This window comes from Phymastichus coffea, unplaced genomic scaffold (assembly GCF_024137745.1).
Source record: "Phymastichus coffea isolate CEN01 unplaced genomic scaffold, Cenicafe_Pcof_1.1 PCOF00069, whole genome shotgun sequence".
Lineage (NCBI taxonomy): Eukaryota > Metazoa > Arthropoda > Insecta > Hymenoptera > Eulophidae > Phymastichus > Phymastichus coffea.
The window spans coordinates 316,601-340,409 of NW_026706880.1; the positions used below are offsets into that span (position 1 = coordinate 316,601).

At 33.9% G+C, this 23,809-nt stretch overlaps 1 protein-coding gene across 1 annotated transcript in view; it reads left to right on the top strand.

Moving 5' to 3' along the window:
- Positions 1 to 22,126, top strand: part of LOC131667634 (uncharacterized) — a 41,508-nt gene extending 19,382 nt beyond the window's left edge. Inside the window, exons 2-3 of the mRNA XM_058941184.1 lie at positions 11,230 to 11,500; positions 17,798 to 22,126. Of these exons, the coding sequence (XP_058797167.1) occupies positions 11,230 to 11,500; positions 17,798 to 18,120 (594 nt within the window). The 3' untranslated portion in view covers positions 18,121 to 22,126. The remainder of the gene's footprint in view (positions 1 to 11,229; positions 11,501 to 17,797) is intronic.
- Positions 22,127 to 23,809: the final 1,683 nt, after the last annotated feature.

Below are 23,809 nucleotides of genomic sequence, written 5' to 3' on the forward strand. Positions count from 1 at the left end.
CATAAACATCACTGTTATTTTGTGAGGTATTAAAAAACATTAACGATATCTGATTCACATTGTACGTAGTATTGACATTTATAATGGCTTCATTTTAGCTAACAGTAAAAAATTTAAGCTGTCATTTAATCAAATTTAAAACTATTGTTTCTTAAAGACAAAAGATTTTAGAGATCATCTTTTAATCCGAGAAATACTTATAATTTATATACACGAAGAAAATTTTTTCTTATGAAAGCTCTTGACAAAATTCAAGTAATGATATTTAGCATCATTTATTAAAACACATAGGTTTTCGCTAAAATTTTATCAAACATAAAGAGAAGTTCGAAAATCATAAATCCAACTATTCTATTCAAAAGAAGTTGGCCGAGAAAACGACGGAATGTCTATGACAGAAAAGAGCATCATCGTCGTTAACCGTACTTCACCACCACTAGCACATTGCGAACTAAAAGCTTTGCATCACGAAAGCTCTTTCAGTGAGGGAGAAAGGTCTAGGTGATTCATAATTTCGCCAGCATAATTAGCTCGCTTGCTCGCATTTAATGTGGGCTCTTGATTGCAGCTTTACTTCAAAGAAGAGTAGTATCTATCATGAAAGATCTTTCAAGAAGGCCAACGTATGCATACGTTAAAATTTCTTTAACGTTTGTTTGTTTATTTGATCTTTTTTTCCTTTTTTATTTCTTTAATGGCCTGTTGTACTCCAGTATAAAAATGTTATCAGATGTGTGAAAATGGTTCAAGAAGAAAGTTTGTTTTTTGTTTCAATTTAGAAAACGAGAGCTTGGTGATAAGGACTTTCTACTTTACCTCAAGCTCGGTTAGAAAATTACTTCGTAAAACTTTGGTTTACGATAAGTCGAAATTCAATATTTGTGGGGTTTAGAGGCTCTATATGGATTGGGTGTTTTAGCGGATTATCTTAAACTTTGTAAACGTAATCTTAATTAGTTTACGATATCGTCGAACTTCCTGAAATAACCAACATTTTACACGTATATTGAAAGAATCGTAAAGCGAACACTTTTTTCTGATGATTTAAATAAATACATTCTAGAACTCTTAGTAAAATACTTCCTACGAATCTTAAAGTTCAAGAGTTATACCAATGACCGAAGGCAAAAGCTATTACCCTTCCGGCATTGTATAAGAAGCTCAAGTACCACGGTTTAAAACTTTTGTCTAACCAAGTTTACACGTGTCCATTCTCTTTTCTAGCTGTATCCTTAAAGTGCAGTAGTTTGTACTTCACCGACAATCTTCGTAGTTCTTTTTTTTTCTAATTTTACCGAGACAAAGAGTCAGCAGATTGTTTTCTTGAAAGGGTGGCTCTGAGTGCTTCTTCTTTGATCTTGTTCAACCACATTTTGAATGACAGTTTTAATTATTTTTTTAGTATAATAGTATGAGATAAAGACTCGCGATCGAACAGTGAGTGGAGTAGTTATGAATTTAATTGATTTTAGCATAAAAAATGTGGCATAGGACAGTTTTTGATGAGGTGTAACTATACCGAAATTTCTGAAACGAAAAGATGCATTACTATTTGAGGTTCATTCTCTTAAAAGTGACAGTATTCTTATTGCCATATAATTAAATTACAAACTTTTTGTTGCTTTTTTAGTTTTTCAAATGATTGATTTATTAGTGCAACGTGCTTTAAACTTCATTACATAAACAACAGGAAAATATTATTGCATTATATAAAATTTTAAAGAAGGCTACAACCAGTATAAAATTATCAAACTTCCCATTACACTACAGATATTCGAAAGCCCAATCCGCTTTGACCACATGAATTCCCGCCGTTTGGTATTAACCTTAAATTTTCCAAATAAATTGAATGTGGTTTGATTATAGCGCCGAAAATCGAATGTTACGTATGGGAGATTCTGCTATTTCTGTAATTCCTATAAGTACCTTTGGAATCGGATCAAAAAAAAGGAAATTCAAACTGTCCTGATAATCGAAAATGAATTGACAAGTCTAATTTTATCGTTAATTATATTGTACTTAACTGATTATGAATTAGATTGTTTTGTTAGCTGTTATGTCTGAGGTATACTAGATGATTGAGATGATAAGGGTCGAACTGATATACTTACTATTCATCTTCATAATGTTTCGAATTCTTTCATTGATTTACCTATCTATAATGTAACATTTACACTATATCTATGATTTAATACCTACAATTGCATATTTCTCATTGGCTAAAAGCGAAATTTCATTATTTTAATTATTTGGCACTGAATGAGTTATGTTATGAATACCGTTGACGATAAAACTGAACCGTAAAAGCAACAAACCCAAAGAATAGAAGCAGGTAAACCAAGTGACTAAACTAATGTATCTATCTTCCTCTTTCTCGGCCTTCATCCCGCATTTCGGATGTGCATACAGATGGATAACACCGAATTAGCCAACTGTTACTGCTACGCTCACGCACGAAACTTCCGTTCGACATGCATGCATGAGAAACTTTTAAGTCTCCGCTGTTTTCTGGTTCATGCTTTTGCAACACACCGGAATTTAAGCTGTGCGGGTGTATGCAAAGCTGTCGAGATTATATGTTTGAAGTTGAATCGTCTATGTTTTGTAGTGTTACCGACGGTGTGTAACGTTTAATCCTCAAATGACAAATTGTACTGACACGATATAAATATAAAATAACAAGGTACTGATATAATATAACGATAAATATAACATATATAATATACTTTGATTCTTTGAACATAGCAATCGTAATAAATCAAAGATATAATAACATGAAGCTATAAAATAAAAAATTCTTACAACGATAATCAAAAACCCAACCAGGAAACATTTTTACTTAGATAGATCTTCAATCTTTTAACGGAACAAAATCATTTACCGTCGAAAACATTTAGCAAGACGCGTTTCCATTTCAAACAAGAACGGAACAAGCAAGTAATAGCGATCTGACTAATCACATCAGTTACGCTAGAGCGGTGTTTCATGAATCGCTGACTTTCGACGCTTGAAGGTTTGTATCTACAACTCGCGCAAGTCATCGAATACACCGAACCATTTCGGAGAGAAGTTCACGTTTTCGTTGGGTGAAACTTTAGCCAGTACTCTTACCGATGAACGGCTTCAATCGAGCTTTTGCATGGGCGTGGCGGATGTCTGTAATGACTCCTGAAAGTTCCTACCTATCTCTATACTGTTTCTCATTGGCTATACAGTGTCGGTAGAATAGCTTTGAAATTTTCAGCGTTTTCTTGAATATTTCAGTAAAATATTCCTAAAGCTTTTCTTTTTAATTGCCTTTCAATTAACCCTTTGTATCCACACTTTAGGCGAAAACGAAATAGATAGCCAAAAGTAAACTTTACCAGCAGTCTGCGTTTTTCGTACGTAAAGATCTAAGGGAGGGTTGCCGCTTTAGTCAACCTGCTATACCTATATAGTCGAATGTAATAAAGCAAGCCTTTGTCTGGCTATTCTATTTTTAGGCACCTTGAACGTTATCCATCGAATACGATTTCTAGCTTTCGTCTATTTCGTTGAAAATTTCAAGTTGGTATTTATATTCTATCTAGTATATCTCACATTGACGTATATAAAAACTATGATATACTTTGTACTTGTCCGTATACATCAATTTTGTTATTTGATGGAAATTTTGTAAAATTTATTGAAAATCCTGATTCACTTGCATATCGCATATATATTACATTGAAAACAACTATAATGGTTTGTAAAGAATTAAATTAAAACCAAATGAAAGTTTGCGAAATTCGACTAAATATCTTTTCGTATTCGGTATTTTGTACACACTGCGGTTGTACTCAACGTCTTCTTACTCTCTTATAAAAAGGATTTCGCTTCGATAACACAACACTTCACTTTGTGACTCTTTGTCCAATAAAAAAAAATCAATATTTTGAAATATTGCAACGTTCGAACGAGCGTATAGGCGAAAGCGTTCATCCTGGTAAAAGTTCACAGCGACAAAAAAACAAAGCTGCCGCAATATTTTCGCACTGGAAAGCCATAAAAAAAACTAGATGCTATTTACGATAACAAGGTAGTGCCAACGATAATTAAACTTGACTGCGGCATCGTCGTCGAGAACAATAGCCGTGCGCCAATTAAATATCTTGCGAGCGCTGTGAAATTTTTACGACGGGCTGTAATTAATAAGACGCCGATTGGGCGTTGCACTTTGCTGTTTCTGCCCGAGAAAGTTTTCATTAGGAAAATAGCAAACCTTTATAAACGATTTACTCTCTGAAAATTGTATCGGAATTGGTTTGGATAGTTCAATTTCCGATCGATTGCATGCCGAGAAAGAGGATAATAAAGCTCGCAAGTTAAGGCAATTAATTGAATTAGTTGTGGACAATTTTCTTTTACAGATAAAATAAGCTCTGTCGCTAATTTCTTATGCTTGTAATTAAGTTCTTCTCGAAAGTTCAATGGTGCGTTTGATCTAATTGATACGTTGTTCAACACTTTTGAAAATAATTTCTTTTATTTCATGTTATTATTTTTGACAAGTGGCCGTGAAAATTATTATTATTAAATTGTATTAAATTGTTATTAAATTTTACTATTAAAAAATCGATGATAAATTTTATTGAGTCATTAAATAATAAGCACTAACTGCATATTTAAATGGAAAATTTTTTGTAATATTTTAAGTAAATAATTCCTTTTGCATGAGAATTACATTATCTGTATGCGGTGTGAGGACAACTGTGCACGATTTTATTAGGCACACAAACTATGGTATACAGTAACATAGCTAATAATTGATTTACACCATGTTGCTGTGTACCGCAGTTCGTGTACGTAATAAAACCATGCACAATTGTCCGCACGCCACTTCTGCGCGTCCGAATTTTATGCATCTAAACTTAGGCATGCGGAAATTGTGCACAGTTTTATTATACACATAAATTATTGTGCACAGTATTATGGCGTGAATGAACGTGTATACACGCTACATTACTGTGCACAACTATTCATGTGTATAATAAAACCGCGCATCATTGCCTGCACGCCGTAGAGGTAAAAGAAATAATAAATAAGTTATAACGAAATCGTGCATATTTCCACCTGAAAGAGGGCTGATACACTTGAACTTCTAGAAAACCACTTACTCGATCTTTTTCGAACACACCCGCACCGATGCGAGTAACTCAACAAACTCGAATTCACGAGCTTCCTCATCCGCATGTACGTAAGTTCTCGTTCCATGCTATGAAGATAGACCTTCGGTTTTCCTATAACTTGAGGCGAGAGAAGCGTTACTTTCCACACGTATAATAAATTCAATGTGCAGCATAATCTGAGAGAAAGATATTACGAAATTACACCATTATTGAGATAAAAGAGATACTGATGAAGTATTTTATTAAGAAGCTAGAAAAAATATCGATAATATTTTTCTCATATAAATGGTTATGATGGTGTTATATTTTATGGAAGTTCTCAATAGTGCAGACCGATTTGGATTTTCTATTCGAGATACGTAACTAAATATACGTTCAAATTCAATTATCGAAAAACAGGTAGGATAAGAAACTATTCGAATCACATTATTCGAACTTTTCTAGAAAAAGACTTTATTAATAATTCTTTGCACAGAAAAATATTTATTTTTCAAAGAAATAAATTCCAAAGAAAATTATTTCGATTTCCACGTTTGCAAACATTCAACGATACAAAAATCTTCCTCGCTAGAAATTGAAGAAAAAAATCAAATAAATCCAAAGCGAGTCTTTGCAATACTCGAACCGTAGAATGCGCCGCTACGCTCATTTTCCTTTCATGAAAAAAATCTGAGCCGCGAAAAGAGAGAATAGTCGTATAATATTCGAAAGCCCATTCCTTTTTTGTCACTGGATCTTATTAATGTCGTTATCGAACGATTCTTTGAGCACTTCTTGAGTATTCGGTGGCACCTATGCAGTCTCTCTCGTTATCTCCCTTTCCCGGTATTCCCTCGCCTCTTTTCTTCTCATTATAGGAACCATTGCTGCCAAGAGAACGCGCTGTGATTTATATCAGTCTCTCTCTATCTCTCTCTCTCTCTCTCTCTCTCTCTCTCTCTCTCTCTCTCTCTCTCTCTCTCTCTCTCACCTTAAGTCCGACGTGGCGCTTTTACATCGTAGAGCTTACGTCAAAAGATGTGCACTTGCCGTTACCACGTGGAAAATTCATTAAAATACTATCTAATAGATTTTTATTTTTCCATCATTCATCACTCTTTTCCAATAAAACGTTAATTTCGTTCTCTTTTATAATACGTAGATCTTTTTAAATGAAATATTTACTTTACGTCGTATTTCTTGGACTTTTATATTTATTCATATGACTTTTACACCTCTGCCATACTGACACACTTCATACTCCTATCCTAGTCGTTAGCCGTAAATTATAACCGGCTTGTTGAATTTAAAAAATCATTAACGTTTGCTTATATTGATATAAAATGATATAATATTCCAGGATATTATAACGTAATATAAAAAGAATTTTCATAGAAATGATTTGAAAATATTTGGTTTCCAAAATACGACGATACATCCCCAACAAATTTCAAAAGCAAGATTAATGCATAACGGGATAAAAGACTATAGTAAAGTACATACAGCGGGTATAAATTTACAACAGCGAACATGAATTTCAACAGTGAAAAGCTGAATTTTCTCGTACAATTTCTCAATATTGGTCATTAACGCAACCATAATCGTTCCGATAAAGAGAATACGTATCACGCATATCAAAGTGAGAGATTCGGACAGGTCTACTATCAAACCGTTACATCGTCAGAACTACTAATGGAAAAGTCAGTGGTGCCAGACGTATCCCTTTGACGCTGAACCAATTATCCGACACGCTTCCAACTATGCTACTGTATTGCATTCGCAATGGCCCCTTGACATTTCTGTCTTCTCTTTGTTCGTGATTGCAAATGCTCCGAATTCTTATATTTATACTTTGTCACTTGAGAGTCAGACAGTTTTTCATTTTATTACTGCTATTTATGAGATTTTTGAAAAAATAGGTATTATTTAACGATTGATGAATATTCGTACTGAATAATTAGACTGGTCAGTAGTAATAGTTTGCGTTTTGTCAGACAAACATAGTTTCGTCATTTCGCTATTCTCATTTATCAATAAATGTTAGGTTAATTACAAACCATTCCAAGTCGAATCATCAGCTTCGCAGGCGACTGCAAACAGTACGCGCGGGTGTAGAAAATTTAAAATTACGAGAGATCCTGCCGGCTTTGCTGCGACTTTACACCCACTGGTATAATCTCATTTCTCTTGCGTTCGCGAATGTGTACACTTCAATCTCTTGAAAGTGGCTTCGAAACACGCATAGTTTTCGCGTATATAATTGTTACATTAATTGAGTTCTAGTCTATGGAAGTCAAATCTCATGATTACCATTCTGCACAAGAAGCTAAGGCTTATCTCGCGTCCAGTGCACCTTTTTCTCTCGACCTCTAATCGTAGATATTTTAGACGGATATGAGGATTTGATGATGCTACGATGGAATAATATACTACCATTGAACTCATTATAGCAAGTATATTATATTTCATTAAAAAAATGAAAAATAATCTTTAAATAATGTCAATTCCCACTTAGAGTGTACTTAGACTTTTTGAGTGACGATTTATTACAGGGTGATGTTAACTTTTTAGTTTTTTCCCAAAAAATGGTTGTCGAATTTCGTAAATTCGTCACGTATCAGCAATAAATTTACATGAAAATCTAATATGTGTAGTGCAGAGATTGAATCTACTGAGTTTAATGTGCGTGTACAACATTTTTTATTTATTTTTATTTTTGTAATTCCGCGTGATCCGCAAAATTATTTTTTATTCCATACACAACTTTATATACATACACTCATATCTTGTAAGCTTAAAACGACACGTACACTAAAGTACTTACAGTAAGATTTTGATTTTTAGCTTAAATAACTTTATCAATGTTCGACTAATATACTTTCAGTCTTCAACCTTAATATTTATTACTGTATCTACCGTAAATTCACTCTAATAAGTCTTACAAAATTACTATAAATAATAATTATGTTATATGGTGAGTTTGAATGTTATCCTTTAACTGACCAACCTTATAAACTCACGCTTTCTACATTACATATGTCAGGCAGTTGTAACTTAAAGAATAATTCAACTTACATTTCAGTAGCATATAATAAGGATTATTTAGATTCTATTGATTTTTTCACCGAAAAAATCCAATACGTTTTTTATCTGGTTTGAATGACATCTATGAAAGCGAAAGACACGCTCAGCAATTGTTCTGTCAATCTTCCTATTGGCCGGACCGGCAGTCCAATAACCTCGAATAATTGAAGTTCGAATGTGTGCTCTGATTTTTAATATCCCATCGAATATACGTACGTGCAGCACAGCAACATTCAACGTATACGTATATTGCCAAGTGACTGAACAGTAGCGAATTGGGATTGATTATAGTTCTGTGCGATGGCGAATTTCCTATCTCATGTTTAATTAAATTCCTTAGAGTAATGAGATTGTTGTGATGGGTATGTTGAAAATTCCTAAATTGTCTATTAATGTTAGTCGTCGATTTAGTATCAATGTAGAATTAATATTTTTGTAAGCTATTTATTCAACAGTTTTTAAACGTTACTATCGATCGGCTACATTAAAATTTGATACATGAAGTTAGCAATTTCCAATTAAATTCCATCAATATTTTACGCAATATATAAAAGCGCGAAGAAGCAATTTTATCTTTTATACAACTCTTGTGGATTTTTGATATTTTCAAACAATTACAGGAATCATTTTTGTATTGCGATAGTTTTTTGGAAGGAAAAAATGAAATTCAATTCGCAAGACCGTCAACTAAGCCAAGGGCCTCAAAGTTGGAAGCTCAACATCGTAAAGCCACGAAAAGAAAAATGAAACACGTCGATACCACACGTCTTTTTCGTATTAACGTCCTATATAAAAGATTCGCGCCGTACTATAAAAAAATAAGAGGAGAGAAGGTAAAGATATAGAGAAAACGAGCATGGGAGAGAAAGAGTTAGCTTTAGACGTGAAAAGCCCGATTGAATTCGGGTGTATCGCCAAAGAAAATAAAAGAAGTAATAGGATTACTCGGAAGATTACTTTAAGGCAACAGATGAACAGAACTACGCTTATTTGTTAACTTATTTGTATTAATTTATTATGATGCACGAGAGAGGGAGAGAGAGACAGACAGACAGATAGAAAGGGAAGATAGTAACTATGTACAAAGTCAGAGAAAATTGAGGAAATAAAAAATGACGAAAACGAGTTTTTAAAAGTTTGAAATTTTCATTATAATGATAATTTATGTAGATACGAATCAGTTATGTACTGTTTGCTGAAAATCTACTTTCAATTTAATTGAAAATGAAACGCACACGATAGGATTGACGGAGCGCTTTCTTGAAAAGAAAAAATAAAGTTCGCTTCTTTCCTAAGATCTTTTGGGCCTTCTAAAATTATTTCACGGAATTTAATCGATGTTTTCAATTTTTCCCGAGAAATCTTGAAGAATTGAATATCTCGTTTTGTCATAAAGCTTTTTTTGTGACGGAAGAAGAACTCTGAATCTCTTTTCGTCACTAGGCGATCTCAGCTCTCGACTTGTGTCAGTGCATTTTATATCGCTCGTGAATGATATCGCTTAAACTAGCTTTCGTCAAATAAATTTTATTTGGTACTTTTCAAGGAGGTTGAGGAGTCTGAGGATAGAGGTTCAGGAGTCTGGAACGGAAATTTGGACGCATGCAACTTGTCAGTCAGAGCTGATTTTCCCGCAGGTGACACTTGACCTGTTATAAATTGCCATCTGCACACGCTCAGCGTCTTTCGGTGCAAAGGTCGTAAAATTGACGCATAACCATGGGAGACTTGGAAAATAAGAGAAGAAAGCATTAAGTGCTACAGGCAAAACATTTTATTTGATGCACGTGTTATTCGATTTATTTTATCTCTGTTACTCGACTTTGCTTATTAATCGTTCGAAACAAACCTGTCAATGCGAAAAGTTTACTTCCGCTGTTGGATTTCGAACAATTGTAGCAAATAGCCTCACGTTCGCAACTTAAATCCTTGTGAAAGAAGTGCTGCGACGCAATAGCCGCGCCTCCTCTTCTAAAAACAAAAGGCGTGATGTGTGCTTGGTGGCGGACACGGGGAGAGGTGTGCCGCGCACACATAAATTCCGTTGGCCGTATCCTCTCTGGAATATCTCTGGTGTCTCTAACGACGCGCCTTTGTGCAGTGAGAGAACAGGATACGGGCGTCCGTGGTCTCGGGATATATAAATGGATATCCTATATACGATGGATCTTGCTTGGAACGTAACCTTGCAGAAAAGAAGATTCGCTGATATCTCCGAGCTCGCGTCTATATTCGTCAAGTCGAAGTATCGATGTTCCTGTGTCTGTTACTGTTGAGTTTGTATCATTCGGAGAGTTAGAGTTTTTTATTGCTACTAGATATTAAATATAGATAATTTGCTGTTGACTATGACGTAGATTTGTATATAATACAGTAGATTCGTTCTAATTTCACTCCACCAAATTTACATCATTTCAGCGCTGTATATGGTAGGTTATTGAGTATTCGCTATGCAGGCTCTGGGTTGATCCCCTCCCATCATAATTTCACACCGAAGCAGGCTTAAGCTCCTTCGATCAGTCAACCCCAAAATATTACATTCCATCCCTGATGTATATATATGTACATGCCGAGAAACCCTATCAGCTGAGACATGCATGCGTTCGATCATTAATTTTAATAAAATATTATCCCTCTGTCTGTTTTTGACGTAATGTATTATTAATAAATGCTAAAAGAATAAACTATCCGGATCTCTCATACTGTAGAGAATCCATTAGCTGAATTATTCGCTTGCGAATCACACGCATAAATTAATGCATTTCAGCAGCTGAAGAAGCATCGGTCACGTAGCACTCAATCTACAAAATAAACTATCTCATTACACCAACCACATACACTTATAGGGCATTCCATACTGAACCGGAACTACGCGAAGGCGCAATTAACGACCTGTAGCCCCTCTTCAGGGACAGCAAACGCAAATGCGACAATAAGCAAATAACGACAAAAGATAATTGACTACTCGGGTTTAATGTTTATTTACATAGCGATCCTCGCACTGTTTGTTTTACAGACGATGGGCAAGTGGTACGTAGTGGAGGTGATCGAGCACAAAGCTGACACGCGAACGCCGCCGACAGCCGATACCAATAGTGGCGGGCAACTAGCGACTAGATTTCACGTTGTCGATGTTTGTCCAGTGGTTAATCTGCGGCTCCTCGACACACAGGGCCCACCTCGTATAAGTCTACTCTGGGAAGAACGATTGGGTAACCTCGAATACGTCTTTTGGCTTGGCAAGACTCGCGGCAATGGCATCTGGAATTGCGACGTCATCCAGAACGGTGAGTGAGTAGTTTGTACTTGCATAGATGTGGCAAGTTATTATTCAATCGATGCTTATGTGCGAAGATCAATTTTCATAATATGTGTGAGGGGATTTATTGGTGGATCATTATGCGGTAGTCGGCATTTACCGATAGTACTTTGGTAACGATAACCCGTTTCGGGATGAAATTATCAGTGACTCTTTGTCCTTTAGTATGGATTGAAATTAAATTATTTTACATTTAATCAAACTTTATTTCGATAATTTGACGAAATTTGTTTTACTGATATTTTACTGAAAGTAAATCTCACAAAAAAATTCACACTCAATATAATCACAACTAATAAACCATCCCGAAAGTACGTTAATCGCTTTAACAGCCAACTGCAACGTAGAAGTAACCGTCAATTTCCGATCTGAAAGAAAAAATAAAAAAAAAAGGGAATGAACGCGCAAGGGAAAAAGCGATAACCCACGTGAAGTCTCTTCGGCTTTATCAGCGTTTTTCTTTTCCTGCGATCGAGTTGTCTGAGTAGATTAGTTCTCCCATTCCGGCCGAAATATCGCGGACCACGTCATACAGCAAAAAATAAAAACCAGAAGAGCACAGGGAACTAAGTCGAAGGTAAGGAGGACGAAATAATGGAAGGTATGCAGTTTTTGAATACAAACCGGCATAGACAACGGAAAATTTCGTGGATTATCGACGTTTTTTTGTTTTTAAAGTAAAGAAAATCAGAAGATCAAACTGTCTAATTTTACGTAAGCGTTTCTCAATTTTAAAATTACGTATAGAACTTTTGATATCTATAATTATAATTACTATTTTTTCTTTTGCTTTAATACTAATTATTTTCACTGATTGAAAGTTAGGCGAAGTTATTTTGCAATACAAAATTAATAGCCCAAACATTTTACAAAACCAGATATTAAGCCAAACTACTTCACTATCAAGTTTAACCTGTGTGCAGTACCAAGTTAAAATGGCAACCTTCCTTTTGCTACGATTATGATTATCCATAGTCATGTGAGTTTTTCCTCGTATTAACCATCATTTGGTAAACTTTTTGAAAAGTCGGCCGGGGAGTAAATGCATTTAATGATCGGTTCTGTAAAAGAAACTTTCAACAAACATGTCAAATCGATATTTTTTGATCGCTTGCTTTGGGGATTATGTTCTTGACAACGAATCTAAACAGGCAATTATGCCGGAACTTTGGAGAGAGATAGAGAAAGATAGATGGTAGTTTCGAGCCAATTATAGATAAGACGTCACGCTGTTTCGGATTTCCGCTCAAAGTTACAGGCAATCAGACACAAGCTTGTAATCAAATTGAATTCAATTTCAACTGACAACTTAGATATAAATAACAAGAAATCTTTCAGAGCATTTGCTTTTAAGATAAAATAATCAAAATTGAAAATTTAATTAGCAGCTCGAATTACAACTTTTTAGTTATGCATAAAAAATAAAGATTGCATTGCGAAAGTTCATAAAAGTCATATTTTTCAGATAAAGTTATAAACATCTACCAGACTCTCATCCGAATTTCTAATCTTGATATTTTATGACAAAACCTGTGTAATGGACCCTTAAACTGCTACAAGCATTATGAACAAACGGTGTTCAATGTGAAGTTTCAGCAAGATGCATAGCCACTCTTATTAGCATAATCGTGAGAAGCCTTTCGATATTGTATTCAATTTAGTTATGTAAATGATTATTAGCTTTAAATGTTGTTTATTTATTGGATCGTTCCGTATAAGTCAGAAAATTTCAAACTACATTTAACTATTTAAAGAGCTTTGTCGATATTCGAGAATAATACTCAGCTACACATACTCAAAAATACTATGATAATCAATAAAACAACGTTTTACTCGTAAAGGAAACTTTTTAACCGTATCATATAAAAAGATTGTTAAATAGTTTTGCAGTGTTATAAGACGTATTCTCAATTACCAAAGTATTCACTTTTTTTACAACTTCAAGGGAAGAGAGAGAGAGAGAGAGAGAGAGAGAGAGAGAGAGAGAGAGAGAGAGAGAGAGAGAGAGAGAGATGTCTCAACTTTAATGTAAAAGCAAACTCAAAGAACCAATCTGTAAAAACGGCTAAGTCCCTCGAGCGAGTAATCGACTGGAGCGCGTGAACCTTTACTACGTACTTTGTAATCAATTTGTAAGAAGGGGACACCAAACACACCGATAGTCTACGCAGTTTATCGACAGCTGTAAATAGATTTTATGGATTTTGGGGCTCTTGCTTTACGCCAAAGCCGTGAACTAGTTTTTCAAATTGTAATAAAATTTTTATTTCTTGTACATCAAGGAAAGCACATTCTTCTTTTACGCAAACATTACCGTGATATGTGAATATTTTTAAGCTTGGCATAAATCTTTTAAGCTCTTATATAATAGACCTTTGTAAATCTTGCAATTACATATAAAAGTTAAAAATTTTTTACATAAAGTAAAATTAAAAATTTCCAATGACTTTATTTATCTAAGAACTATTTATAGTTTTCTTTAAAACTGATGTTTTTGAATGGTGCTCATTTGGATAATCCATCAAGTATTAATAATTAATAAATGACTAAAAAATGAAAATATCTTTGGTTTCTATGTATCATTCGGAGTTCATTACAACAAACAGGTGACTTCCACGTAACAAGGCATTTTTTCATCATTTGCAGAAAAAACTGTAATTGGAAAGTTGGCTTACCTCTATGTGCACAAAAATTCGCAACAGTGATCAATAAAACTTCGAAAAAGTCATGCCTATAACAGGATTTATTCTCACAGTACCTGTGCAAATTGAAATTACAAAAGATTGGAGATTTTGTTAGCAGTTCGTTGCTCTGGGCTGTTTTCAGCTTTGATTTTATCTTCGTTATTTCATTCTCAAACTTTTGACTGATAGGATATATTTTTAATTGGTACCGAGCTACCAAAACAATGGATATTTTTTGTCCAGGATTATTGAAGAAGAGTGAAACGAGAAGGCTTTAAACGAAAATTTGTTCATTGTAGTTAGTCGTTTAAAAAACAAATTACATTTTCGTTATTACTACCAGAAATTCGAATTCGATAAAATACATTTAAGTGTAGTAAATTTCTGAATAATATTTTCAAAAATATTATGAAATGATCTATGAAAGTGGATGGTATGCTATGTCGGAGGCTATGTTGGTGGTAAATTTAATATATAAATGGAAAAATCAGGTACAAAAATTCATCCATTTATCGGATGTCATATTTCAGTTATTTTTGGAACCTGGAAGTGCTACTTGAAATAGTTTCCGAATCAATAAATCAGAATCAAAATTATCAATGGAATAAATTCTTTGGAAAAAAGAATAGTATTAAAAACATTTATTTTTCATTTATGTTAAACTTTTATACAGTTGTTAATTATCTCTATTTTTATATCTTTTTTACCATTTTTTATGTGCTACGCGAAGCCTCTTCAATGTAGTCTTTTCTTTTTATTTCTGCTCTACAGTTCTCTTTTGCGCTTTTTCATTTCCAATATGCTTCGGTTTTTCTCGATTTTCATCCTCTTTCACGCTTCCCTCGATATCCTTTTTAGGGTTTCGCGCGCACATACGCACGCAACTTCCACATTTTTAATATCAACATCGTACCCTCGAGACAGGCACACGCAGCGCATTTGGCCTCTGGAATAAAAATTGCGCCAGTACGTTAATATTCTCACGTTTAGAAATTCCATAATTGAAACTTCTATACTTTTAAGTCACGCTAATAAATTCTGTCTGACAGCTTGAATGCACTTGAAAGACATATTCCACCAAAAGCTCGATGGGAAATAAAGATTAGTTCTATATTAAAATCATAGAGGAAGAAATCAGAAAAAAAATATTACAAAGTATGTAAGTCAAAACGTTCAAGAATAAATAAGACGACAAATATACAGTAAACAACACCAGTTGATAAAGCAATGGATTATTATTGGCTTTTCAGCCCTTAGATGCCAGAAATTGCATCAAAGAGTGGGCAATTATAAATATTTATGCGCTCCACTATTTCAGAACACTGTAATTATCATCCTTTTTCGTTATTATAATAAGATTGTTATTGCACTTGATCACTTTATAATATAACTAATAGATTATGTAAAATAATTACTAGACCCAATAACAATCATCCCAACGTAGTCTGTAAACTTGAATAAACCATTAGAAATTCGGCATAATCCGCTTTTATTATTTTTCATGTAGTTTGCTAGACCGACTAATTGTTAGTCAGGCTTTTCAATGTTCCGCGTAAAAAGATTAATATGCTTTAATAATCTAGACTGGGACTATTTCATATTTGCTAAAAACACATTCTTGTAAACAAATAATCGTCCATTTCCTCCGTATCAAATAAATTTAGTACACTACGAAAAATTAAATGAAAATGATAACTTCAGCAAAGTATAGTACAGTACAAATGCCTCGAACGTTGCAATTAAATCTGTCTATTTTTATATGAGCAATCAAACTAAAGCTCACCAAGCAATACAAAGAAATCGATATCAATTGAAACAAATCACTGCAAAAACACTTTACACTAAATATAAACACGATTAAATTAATAATTCTAATACAGCCAAAGTTATTCAATTGGCTTTTTTTCTTGTAATCAAAAATCTCGAAAGACTTCTTAGTTTGTATTGAAATAAGAAAAATATTATTTCTTAATCTCAATCCCTTACTATTATTAATTGTAACCCGAAGCAAAGGGAATTATATAACCAAATCGAAAATCGTTAAGTCTGTCTATTGGACTATGTCCTATCTAAAGCAATAGAGTAGTTGCGCGTGTGATCTTGCTCAAGCGAGCGTATCAGCCTTTACGTGGTAATCGTCCATTAAACTGGGAAGTGCGTTGCGATACGATGGTGCAAGGGCGAGGTTCAACTATATCTATATAAAAGCAGCACTGACCAGTTGGGTGATATTACTCCTCGTTATGCCATTGTGTGACGACGAGAATTATTCTCGTCGCTCACGCTTTTGACAATGCATCAGTGTGAGTCTCTGCGACTGAAATGTACATCAAGGTTCTTACATATTGCAAATTTGCAGTTGATTTAGACATTGAGTCATCACTTGCTCTCAAAACAGTTTGTAAAATTTAACTTTTTTATACGTTTCGTATATTTGTTTATGTAGCTTTTTAAACAGATGACAGTTAACGCATGTTTATTTTTAGACACAGCTTATCAGAATCGTAAAATATTAAATATTTAAAAGTCGATTGTAAAATTGATTTTCTATCGAATTGCTATTGAGTTTGATAATTAATAGTTATTAATTATCAAAGTGTTTCAATGATAACAATTATAAATACATTCTGCGTTTATTATATGTGCAAATCATCAAAAACATAAAAAATGAAATCGCAGGATTTCTTAATCTCCTCTAATTACGGGTATTTTTTCACCATATGCATAAAAAACACGAATGCTTTTATTTTAGATATTTTAATTACGACGATTTATTACGAATATACCCCCATGCATAAATCTCGTTAATTAGCTGAACGAACAAAGAAAGAAAGAAATAATTTGGCAAAATCCGCATACCGTTGGCTATACATAAAATAACAATCTGTCAGAATTATTAAAAGCCTGCTCATTTGTCGAGTCACGAACATCGACTCGGTCTGCTCTCACGTCGCCTCGATAATACTTTTGCTATCGAATATAACTCCGTACATGTCGCGCATTCTGGATGAGGCGCGGTTGCGTAACGGCTTGGCTTTAAGCTTTTTGAACGAGCGCGAAAGAATTTGTATTGTGACTGAGATGTAAAAAAATCTCGACGAATCTTAGTCTCATCGGCTTTTCACGCGAGAATCTCTATAAAGTCAGAAGTTGCTGAAGCAAAGTAAAGTTCTGCGAAGAGGAGTCTCGGCATTAAAGGAAAGCCAATACATTGGCCGACTGACTAAATTGAACGCTGAGTTTAATCAAAGTTTCTATTATTGGTTAGGGTATTGGTAATTTGATGCTCTTAATATACTTTGAGAAATAGCGATAAGAGGTGGAGGGCGTTGTTGATTCTATACTGCGTGATTTTTAGAGCAAAATATTTTTTAAGATATACATTTTTTATTGTGTAGAACGTAGAAAAACTTTTTCATAAAATACTGAAAATACTGAAGTATAAATGCTAACTATACAATCCTTCAATCCGACTAAGATGCACTGATGCTTTTATTTGTCTCTAAGCAAATGTTGAACTAGTCAGAGAGAAAACTTATAACATGAAAAATAAAATACGCTTTCGTGTTTGTCTGTTGCAGGTACATTAGCCGACCGACATCAATACACACAGTTCGTGGGCACAGTGCACGTGATGAAAGCAGTTGGTACGCATATGGTGCTGACCTTCTGTCCTCGTAACGTTGAAGCGCAAAAGTTCACGGTACTGGTGTCACGAACACATCATCTGCACGTAACCGAAGTGCGTGGAGTTCGCGATCTCTTGCGGCGACGCAAGCTTCCACTTCTGAGCATTCGCGAAAGTTGCGCACAGGGCACAGCTACCATCGCCTTTTCATCGCCAATTGTAGCAATGGTCACGAGTATCTTGTGGTTACTGCTCTGTCGGAGGGTCTTCAATTAAGAGAGTTACGAATCGATAAATGTTAGACGTGATGCGAGACTGGCCAAGTTTCACACGGGATGGGAGGATTAATCACTCAAGCTTGAGTGGAACTTTGCCGTCGAAAAAAACCAAGTTATGAAAAAAGCGTTAATCACGATTTCAATCTGAAAGTGCGCTCTTTCTTTTTTGTATTTTTTTTTTCCATTCGATGCGCCAGCCGGCGAAGCTACTCGTTGCAATAAATGCTCCTGTCGAATTTCAGCAGAGATATCATTCAACTGGAATTGGTGCAAGCTATCTTATTGCGCTTTTTAAAGAGGGAATATCGAGATCACCAATGTCGATATCATTGTAAACTCGTTGTTCGAATATATTTATATTAGTTAGTTTGACTTTCGAAGTGATTTTTATTCCATTATTTGGAAAGATTTACACCGGTAAGACCAACTTTTTCAGCACTTGTTCTTTGCATTTTGTTATTAATCAACAACGAACGTGTATTCTTTTATTTCAAATTTTCATAAATGAAAGATATTGTCGAGTGTGAAGAATTTATTTGAAAGATGTAAAAGATGAAATGTTTTTTTTCACGCGCGGTAAAAGCATTTTATTCTTGAAGCACGATTCCACGCCTTTGCACGCATTTTCATTCAAACGAAAGACTAAAGAAAAGGAGGTGAAACTAGAAATCCTCTACAATTCCGCAAACGTAATGTCGCTTTACTAGAAAAATGAACCTTCGGAAAGATTGAGAGAAATTCCTAGGCGAAAAAAGAGAGTCGATTTACGAAGACTCGGTTTTACAGTTCCACAAATTTTGATATGTTAGACGAGAAAGATGAAAAATTTTTACGCTCCACATTAAAAAAAAAAAAAAAAAGAAATTGCTGAAACTCCGTATTTTTGATGAATGTTTCTTCGGAACTTTTATTGCTGATGTTCCGCTTTTCCGATCAATGGACATTATTCTTTTTATTGTCGAATGCGTTTTTCTGCTCCACGTGTGAGCGTTCGACTACATTACGGTTGCTAAATTTTTGAAAGAATTAATTCAGAAAATGTCCCATCTCTCGTTAAACTTTTTTCATAATTTGTAAAAAAACATCGTTAAACATATGATTTCTGACTATTTTTACTCTTCTTAAAATAGTATCAATTCGAAATTAATCGTCGTTTGAAAGTTTCTCCGTATTATTTTAGCAGTTGCAGTGGTGAGGTTTCGAGCACTTGGAAATACACTTTGAACTCAAGGACTCATGATAAATCACCATGCCATCTGCACTTGACATTTGGTTCATATCTATTGATTGTACTACCTCTGTGTGCACCTAAGAAAAAGTCATTTGTATAATGAACAACCGTTGCGTGCTATTTTTCGTGTTTGATGATATTTTTTTGATAGATCTTGACATAAACCATGGCTGCACATTTGCATTAAACACTTTTAAATTAGTTTTTTTGATAGATTTTTCATATAAACGTGCACTTCAATGAATATATAAATTTCGATCGTTAATTGTTTGAACGAATTTAAAAAGTGATGTAATGTGAAGAAAGGTTCCATCATTGGTTTGGAACTTTGGCTATAATATTTAAGTGTTCTTATTTGTATAATTGTATAGTTCTAATTTATAAAAGTCCGATAAAAATATGATTGAATCAATTAGTTACGTTAAAACTAAGAGCTATTATAGTTATGAATATTTAGTTATTGCGATTAAAAAGATTATTCAGTGGCGTACAAATATAAAATAATTTATTTGTTGAGTAAATTTATGCTACGTATACTCCACTCTATCATGTAATTCTAAAAATAAGAAATCAATTATAATATTTTCTCGTTTGTATATAATGATGTTAAGTTGCATCGTTAAGTTTTTGAATTATATGTACATCTATTTTTCGTTCATGTGAGAGTATTACTAGCGAGAAATCTACATACTGTCATTAGAATTAATTTATAATCGTAACACTTTACAGTCTAAAGTGAATTTTAATGTTAAAATCAAGTCACCCGTAAAACAATAAGCTTGAATGACCGCCGTTTTATAACTTACGAAGAATGGTGGACGTGGTAAAGAGTGAAATTATGTTACGTTAAAGAAAAATCTGTATACTTTGCTTTTGTCTTTGATAGATGAACCACTATAGTTTCGTCAGCTGTTTTCCGGATTCAGTAGCTACTATATTATAATTTTTCTCTTCGCCTCGTCGATCTTGCTTCAGAGCTGCAAGCGGATATTTCATCAATGATATCATGCGCAGACATGCGAAACAATCTAGGTATAATTACATGATATATTGTCGAATATGGGAGAAAATGAGATAAATTGTAAGAGAAAGAATGGGAATTAGGGAATGAGAGAGGTTATTTGAATCGACGATTGCACTTATACGACGAATACTTGTAATGATTGCTACGACGGAAAAGTATCGCGTATACCTCGTACTCGTTGCAGTTTGTATTGAGAAACATAACGTATATTGTTGAATAACAACCATTTTTCAGATGAATTTTATTGCAAAATAATTACACACAAATTTTATTCGATCATGACAATAAACTAATTTTATCCTAAATAAATAGAATTTGTTGATATGGAAAAGCTATGTTTATCGATTGAATATTGTTGTACTTTTAAAACATTTATGCGCCATTCACATCGTTTATATATAAAGTTTCTTACGAATTGAATTTCAATCCTTTATACTTATAAATTATAAATATCTATATGGATATAATTTTTATGTAATATTGTCAATTCTTCAGTAAAAGAACACACTATGTTTAACACTATAAATATAAATTTACACTTGTCGAAGCAACTTTGGCCGATCCTCTTGAGCGTTAATCGGATAATGTTATACGTCAGAATTTTTCACGTCCATTTATGTTGATCATAGCATTTGCTGGTCGAGTGAATGCATTATGCACGCGAAAGCTGAATTATGGACTTATTTATATACCGATTAAATAATTGTATTTAACGAGCTATCTAGTGCAAATACGTCAAATTAACGCAGCATAAAGCTAAGTTTTACAAATGCTTTAGAGTGTTTATTTATTGTACAAATGCTTCACACGTTAAAGTAACTTAGTACCTTGGTATAAAATATATCGTATGCTTAATAAGTGTATAAGAAAACAAGACTACAGAACAATAAATGAGTGATTGCGACGTTTGATACTTTTCTTCGTTTTTTTTTTAATTTTTATTTTGCTCTCCTTGCGAATTCCTATTTAGATGATACCCCCAAAGTAATAACCTAGTTATGAAAACTTTTGATTACGTTTGCAAATCGAGTTTGGAATTGATACAATTACGAATTTAGTTTACCGCAAAAACTTTAAATAAATCAGTATTTAAAAATTGGAAGCTAACGGACTTAATATCTTTATAAATTTTTGATTGAATTCGAACTTTGATTAAGAATATTTTAAAACTCAATATTTGTCTAATAAAAAAAGGAATTATGAACATTCTGTGCATGCAATAAAAAGACCACCGAATCGATTTGGTGGAAAGTCGCCATAGAAGTGACAGTTAACCAAGTTAATCAGCGGAATAGAGAACGCAGCAAGCGAGTGTATCTGCCAGAGCTGCTCCTACACGAAGGAGAGAGAGAGAGAGAGAGACTGCTGACAATTAAGGTCAATTCGACAATTAGCTTGTGCGCTGCCTTAAAAAGCACCTAGGCTCTTCCGTTCAAAAAAAAATTCCCTAGATGCATGGATGTGCGAGCGCTTGGAGAACGAGATGAAGGGATAGAGATAAGTTTTTTCTTATTATATATCTATATCTTCTTCTCATTCTGAACGAACTCATTGTTGATCCGTTTTTCCTCTTTGTCATCCAGAGTTAAAGATGTTGGAATTACGCTGAAAGAGACTTCTGGAGAATATAATTAGCAGATTCTCGGAAAGACTTAATCATTGTATGATTTAATATTTCAACGGTTGGTGACTCGACTAGTATTACTCAATTAATAATAAAGCTTTCCGTCTGTCTCTGTAATTAACCGACTTTTACTTCCCGATAAATATGCTCTTTGTACAGTTAATCAACGTTGCAGTCATTATTTCGGCTACCAGGTGAATATTCAACTACAGAAATAACAGTTTGTATATTCACCGATCTCTTCATTGTGTTGTAAAAACCATCAACGAGAGTTAAAGCAAACTGCTATCTCCGGGAATTTTATCCCCTACCCCTCGCATTTCATCATTCAAAAATATGCAATCGCTTTATAGCTGCTAAATATACACACGTGAAATAAGATTGGAATTATTCCCACTTCATGGTAAAGCGTTGAAAAACGATAAATTTTTCATGCATACTCGCTTATTCATCATTTGAAACTTTGAGGGTAGTTTTTAATCTGACAGATTCAATGAATTGTTAAAAGGTTTTAAAAATAAACACCGAAGTTTTGGTTGTAAATATTTCAAAAACTTTCAAAATTGTTGCTGGTTACTCTACATTATATTCAGTCGACTCGGTAAAAAAGCGTATACGAGTTAAATTATTATCACATCTACTCTCCATGAATAGAACAATAACAAAGGTAAAGAAAATAACTTCACATTTTTCTTGGCACATTGACGTTTCACTAAATATGTTGTCAGCTTCTTTAGGATAACTAATAACTGTTATTTCTACTAGCTATCAACAAATAAAAAGTTTTAGACATGATACGTATTAGTTATCCTGAACACGCTGACAACATATTTAACGAAACCTCGATGTGTTAAGAAGAATATGAAGTTATTTTCTTTACTTTTGGGTTGACCCTTTCCATTGTAATAGTTTTATTATTATTCCGTACACCTCCAGTCCAAAGTATCAAATGGCAGAAGTTGGAAAACACAGTTGCCAAAGCTATTCAGACAGTGTTTTTTCCACACAAAGAGAGAAAAAAACGCATTGAAACTTTACGCCTCTGCGGACGTGTAGCCTTGCGTTTGCTTCCAGCAGCAGTGGAATTCAAAAGTAAAAGTTCAAAGGCATACATTCGGTTGACCCGGAGCGTGCCAACGCCAGAAAACGGATTACCTTCGTGTATGTTCTTGCAAGTTACTGTACATATTATTACACGAAACGCACGAGATTCTATGTTTTTTTAGCTTGTCCTACAAAAGGTTCATCAACATTAAATTTGCGGCAGAGATTACATTCACACGTCTCTCGTAATATTTAGTCGGACGAGTTGGAAGAGACATATATGTTGGCTTTTAATTTCAGTAAATGGAATATAGTGGGATAACAGTCCGTACAATATCCCAGTGTCGCTTTTTAATTGATTAACAGGCACAAATAAAACAAAACATTTATTTATTCTACACATTTTATTTCATTACTCTTCACGTAAATTAGAACATGGTATACGCACAAAATTTATTTGTTAATTCTAAATTCAAGAAAAATTGTTCAATTAATTTGCGTAAATGAGTTATAGGAGCATCACAAAGAAGGAAAAATAATAAAAATTCTGGATAATTGTGCAGGAAATAGTGGGCTTAATATTAGAAAATTAGAGATTGCAGATTCTGAACCACGCTAATTCTTGAATTTCTCTTTCAGCTCGAAATTTTCATTAGAAACCCGCTAGATGTACATGTACGAAGTTTCCAAAGTTTAACAAGACGGCTTATATGCATACATTTGATAGTTTCACCTTCGTCTGGTCGAATTGACGTTAGATGTCT